Raw genomic sequence first — 6,431 nt, 5'->3', positions numbered from 1 at the left:
TCTGTCCGTCCAAATAATTGTAATCACCGTTTATTAGCTAGGACTGAAAAGATGGTGTATAAGATGTCAGGATTTTATGAAATCCTCTCTAGATATGGTTTATATAAAAACCGTAGTACATGTACCATATTATCAATCATTATCGGCCAAGTAAGTTTCAAGGTTACATTTGACCACTTTTCATACATCTGTCAAATTTTGACAGGAGTATCATTGTATGGCGGTGTCCGTCCGTCCGTCCGGCATATTTTTTTCCGGGAATATCCTTGTCTGCATTTTTTCAACCGATTTCCTTGAAACCTGGTAGGCTTCATCATCATATGAAGTTGAGGTTTCCTGGGCGGCAATTTGTTTCAGCTAATTTTTCTAAAGAGACTACCTTTGTATGTTTCAGTATTTGATTTCGGTCCGGAGATCTTCTCCAGCAGTTTTTAAACGATCTCTATGAAACTTCGTCGGTTTTATGATCCTGATATGCAGTTATTGTACGTTCCCGCAGTTTTCAGACTTCATGTTATTTCTTTGAAGATTTGTACATTTTGCTTCTCCATGACATTTTGATCAGCCAATGTTCATTTCTACATATCTTGAATTCATTTCGTTACAATAATGCATTTCCCTTTGACACTGGACGGGCTGTACACTAAGATATAAAATGCTTCAATACGTCAAACCATATACAAATTTGGGGAGGGCGATAGCTGGATTGGATCTAATTTCACTGTAGTCTCCATTAGAGTTTCCTGGTGGACTGTGACCAAATTACATACAAATGGCATAATACAATGAAAAACCATGAAAGATTTTATTACAAAATTCCAATGTAAAAATGACTGCTATATTTACATGTAATCACACAGTTATATATTTGTTTCATGTTGCAAAACTCTCAGTTTTTCATTTTTTTTTACGATTGTTATTAACAACACATTATCATGTACAAATATGTAATCAGTAGGTGCGAAGAAATGTAGACACCCAGGACAAGTTATTTGATTGACACGTTATTTGTATTTATTTATTTATTTTGTTTTCATTATTATTTCTTTTTCATCAAGCAGGTCCATTCATTTCTTACATTTTTTTTCTTCTTCGAGAATTTGATTGTTAATATTTTCTAAACTAATAGTAAGAGATCTATTCATTGGGATTAGGGCACTTGAACACATCTTTCGCGACAGGAAAAATATATCGATATCAACCCTAAAGACTAACTGAAGAAAATGACGTTTGATTATGTTTGGTTTGGTAGTAGGTTTGTTCAGAATGACTTATTGATATATCTGTAATTATCGATCTGTCACTTAAGATACCGTGGGCAGTACCCAACCCAACAGTTAATACTTTTTGCTATAACACAAAAAGAAGAGTATACTCTCAATAAATCACGAATCAGTTTTGGTGACAGTACACTCCAGATTTTTGTGGTATAGCCCTCTAACATTAAAAAAAAACTATTTCACGTTAATCCTTACTGTACACAATCACAGAAATTATTACTCCGCTGTATCAACCAATCAAAAGTGGCGTTACAAACAGCAGTGAGGTCATTTTTGCATTACAGGCTGATATATCAATCCAATGAAAATGAATGTTACAAATAAGATCATTTTTTCCTGGAATGTTGTGAAATGTGTTTACTTGCAGTACATGAATGTGTTTATTGTTTCATTCGTGTATTTTTGCTGTACACATGATATATACAATGTACGTATATATCGTTCCAATGGCTATTTTCATATACATTTTAATGCATTTTTACTTCAGCAATTTCAATGAATATATTATATGCAATATTAAAGCAAAATCAAAATGAAAAGATATCATATGGTGGAAATTACGAATGAACAGCGATGTTAAGGTTCATGACCAGACTTCAAGTAAAAAATATTTGCTATTGAAATCGTTTGTACAAACACCAGGGTGTTTGCGAGATTAGCTATGGTTTTACCTGTGTTTCTTTTGAAAATGGAACACTTTGTATTCACAAAGGCTTACCAATTCTTCCTAATAAACCAAATTGTTGGTTCGTTTACAGCGAGAATAAGTAGAAACTTTAAAAAAAAATCCATCTCAAAACAGGAAACAGGTACGAAATTATACTTTTCCAAGGATAACCATATGACATTTACAAAGGTACTCCTATGCTTGAATTCTAAAAATATAATTTAGATTTTTACTTTCAGTGTTGCAAGCTCACCTACCCTATGTAACAACAGACCACTTCAGAGGGGGTTGGTACAGATTCAGATTTTCAGATTCAGATATGTTTATTAGAGTGTCGCGTATTGATACATAAAATATACATAAAATACAAGCATCATTTCATTAAAAACGTTAAAATGCATCAAAACCCAGCCATATTTGGCTTATGAGACACTACTACAGTAAAATCTTGAGAGTCAATTAACATTAAGACTTATTGATAAAAAGTTTTGTCTTCTTTGGTACATATCAAACATTAACCTGGCGACATCCTTTTGCAAATTATCTTCTTTTATAAGAAATATTAATTTATCTGCTGTTTAAAGCATTAAAATTCTGTAAATTAGCTTCTGCTTTATTAAAAACTAAAAGTCTCAAGTCAGAGTAAAAATCGCAATCAATAAAAAAGTGAGTTTCATCCTCAACATGATTTGATGTACAATATATACATTTCCTTTCTTGTAAAGGAATTATTGGCCTGGCGTATCTACCCGTTTCTATAGCTAATGGCAGATCACCACTTCTAAAATTAGATAAAATTCTTCTGTGTGATCTATTTCTAATATTTTTAACATAAAAACTTGTACTAATTTCATTTTTATATAGGCGATAGGTACGCAACTTATTACCATTTACACGGTTACTATCATTAAAAAGACATGTCAATTATTTTTTGGTATTTATAATCAATACTCAGATAAAATATTGATAGCAGTACCTTTCAGACAAATGGATCAACAACTTGATTTATTTTTATAATGATGCTAGTTCCAGAAATGGCTCTGGATTTTTTTGAAAGGAAATAATTCATGCTATTGTATTTGCTAATATTGGGCAATGTATAGGTGAAATATACAAATGGTTATGTCCTTGGATTGTAAAAGTGCAAGGTAACCTGGGGTCCACTGCGGGTACAGTATATATTTTCAATGGAATCTTGCATAACAACATGTTTCAGTTTCGTTAAATACCCAATGCAGTACCTCACCAGCAAACCCTGTTTGGAAGCCAGTAAGGTGTCTGCGGTCAAGCATGAAGGTGTTACAATAGGATTCAATGAGAGTGTTGTCTCAGTAGCCCTGGGCATATACGGCCAGGTGTGATTACCGTAGTCGCTTCGTAAGAAGCCCTGGGTTTACAGGTAAAATAAACCTGAATGGAGATTTTATATCAGATGTGTGGACATGTACCTTAACGACGGTATATTTCGTAATTTTAGTCTTATTTAATTTGTCTACTTGTGAATTTATCCCTCATGCACAAGTGACCAGATCACTATATTTACATCTCTCCTTCTTAAGTGTAGTAAACTCTGACTGCGTTAAAATTAGCGTAAACGCAATGATAAAAAGCCTCAATGGATTAATAAGCGCGGCAATCAGTAACATAATCGTCTTGACGTTGTCTCTTTGTGGCGTTACCTGAACGTCAACTAGACGGCGCCATTTTCAAAGGACTGATCAATGCAATTTAGCGTTTTCTCCTGTTACCCAATGATCTGTGTGAAAAAGCTAATGTCAAGTGAGTATTTTGCCAAAAAATAAACTGAAGATTGCGGAAATGAGTGAATATTTAACTTCTCCACGAGGTAAGCTTACAACAAATCGCTGAAGCGTACAGTTCCTATAGAACTTTCAACCACGTCACCACTAAATCTGTGTCAATAACCGCAGTGCTTGACAACATACTTTAGTCGTTAATCCGAAACGGAAATTGCGGATTTTGAATATATCAAGCCGTTGAAAACGTAAAATATATTAAACAAAAATGTTGAGTTGTTTCTTTTCATTTTGTTAACAATACTGGTTCCTTTACGTAGATTCATTGGAACTATATTATCTTAGCAACCACGGCTGCCATAGTCACCAACCTCGCAACACATCACGACTTTTATTTTCTTCGTACAGTATTTCAACGATGTGTTTAATGCAAATATATGCATGGAACGGTGTTTTTATTGCGTCTACATTGGTATGAAAGAAATAGGATACAGACATATTAAGTATATAGTATAAACGCGCGATATAGAATATGTCTGTATCCCATTGCGTTCCTACCACCATAAACGCAATAAAAACACCATTCAATCCCTATTTGGTCCTCATTTATAGATGTTGTCTGAAGGAACCAAATACTTGTTTAGGTCCCAAATTTCTTATACAATTCATACAGTTCTAGTGCCGAGGCAAATCTAAAGAAGACATCCAAAGGATGACAAACATTGTGACTCATTTTCAACATGGCTGGACCTAGTATCTCGTTTTCGGCCTTATCTAAATCAGGATGACTGCCGATTATAAAACTATCGACGATCCAAATTCCGCAATTGTACAAAGACAGTAAAAGTAAAACACCCTTCAACGAAGTGGTCCGGTGGTGACGCTTTGGGTTACAGCGGCTAGCATGCAGGATCAGCACAGTCTGTAGGTAGCAAAGTATACAAAACATTACCCGTGAAGGCAGGAAAAGAGAGCTCGGATATTCCATTTTGATTGAAGCTAGTATTCGCAGTAAACTTCCAGTCAGTGCTCCAATTGCGGAGATAATGAAGACGTATTCACCTCCGGAAATAGACTTGGACTTGAGTGGAGGACGAGTGTCTCTTGTCACTAAAAAATACCCAGTAAATGTACATACAGTCATCATAATAGCAACTACGAATTCCAAACAAAGAAGCCATCCTTTTGTTATTTGTGTATGACCGGTAACTCGGACAATATATCCAATAAAAATACTGACGCCAACTAAACAGGACAACATGAAACTTATATAAAACAAAACAGATTGTCTTTGTTTTCTCTTAACTGTAGTACCACTCCCGGATAATAATGGAGTTTCAGCGTCATTTTGAACAGTGGAATCCCGAGATTCCTCTGAAGTTATCACCTCATTTGTTTCTGTTAAACTGTGGATTTCTATATCTTCGTGTTCCCTTTCGTCATTGTACGTTTCCCATTTCATGGACAGATTTTGTGTCATCGTAATTGCTAACATGGAGTATTCCAAGAATATCGGTGGAAGAATTTGATCTGAAACATGGAGCATACGTGTAAATGTTAAGTTTGTACAATTGGTATGCCACGTGTCGTTTCCAAGTTTTTCCTTTGAGTTAGTATTATGGTCCATTAAAGCGTAAACCCACATCGTCAGGTTAGAAGCTAGAACTAAAAGTATCATATACTGAATCCGTAAGGACCTTTTGAATCGGTACGGCGTCAGATAGGTAAGAGTTAACATCTGAACAGGCAACAACACGAAGATGATTCCGTAGTATACACACTCCATGACATGGACGTCATCGGTGAAATTTGGTCCTTGAATATGGATACACTCTACTATATGGCCGCTCTTCAGGAAGCTAAAAGTGACAGACAAGACCCCAAACACCCATAGAACAGTCATTTGAAAACGAGAAGTCGAGACATCTCTTCGTGGCACCATGATGGAGTGAAAACCTTTGATCTTGATGACAACGACAGCAATTATACAGGACAGCAAACCAAGGGAGACGACAATGGACAAAAAGATTTGTACCCAAACGAACTTAATCAAGGTGTGTTCTGGGTCCGTCATGGTCGTCACCAGCAGAAAGATTAAGGAGAAAAAGAACATTCTAACAACAACAGTAGATGAAGTTCCGTCTAAATCCAATGGTCGGTTCCGAACGGTCCTCGAATTTCCTGCAGTGAACGGCAGCACGAGAATTGCTTGTAATACATCTGTCCACGCCATCTTGTTTTGTTGTTGCTGCTTTTGCTGCTGTTGAGTTATGCTGTTGTTTTGACGGGACCTGAAGAGCAGAGAATAATATTATCAACCCACTGATAAAAACTATCATGACGTGTGTTTGTGTTGAAGTTTTATGTCATTGTGAATTCAAGATGTCTGAGAGTCATTTGCGAGATGAAAGCAAGAATTCGCAACTATTGGCAGTGTCTCGTTCTGCTGGAACTCTTCAGTGATGTTAGACGTAAACTAATAGGTACATCATATATAGAAGGGCATCTACATTACCTGAAAGGCATTATTTAAGCATTTGAATAACTGTTTTGGAGACTAACGCTTTAACGTTGAAATCCATCGTGATGGATGTATAAAGCGCGTCTAGACTGTTAGTCATTTGTAGTTGTACGTTCGTTGAGATTTTATAATTGGTCTTGTTAAATGTCTCTTATTATACACTATCGTGTATCATTCTCTGCATTGACAGGTTTCATTGCTATAGC

General features: G+C 35.7%; 1 protein-coding gene across 1 annotated transcript; it reads right to left on the bottom strand.

The window, feature by feature from the left end:
* Positions 1 to 1,767: 1,767 nt before the first annotated feature.
* Positions 1,768 to 5,971, bottom strand: LOC117332509. Its single transcript, XM_033891441.1, has one exon. It carries the CDS (start codon positions 5,935 to 5,937, stop codon positions 4,345 to 4,347), a length of 1,593 nt encoding a protein of 530 aa, XP_033747332.1. The 5' UTR covers positions 5,938 to 5,971; the 3' UTR covers positions 1,768 to 4,344.
* Positions 5,972 to 6,431: the final 460 nt, after the last annotated feature.

This window comes from Pecten maximus, chromosome 8, assembly GCF_902652985.1.
Source record: "Pecten maximus chromosome 8, xPecMax1.1, whole genome shotgun sequence".
Taxonomy (NCBI): domain Eukaryota; kingdom Metazoa; phylum Mollusca; class Bivalvia; order Pectinida; family Pectinidae; genus Pecten; species Pecten maximus.
This window is presented reverse-complemented; position numbering and strand designations above follow the sequence as displayed.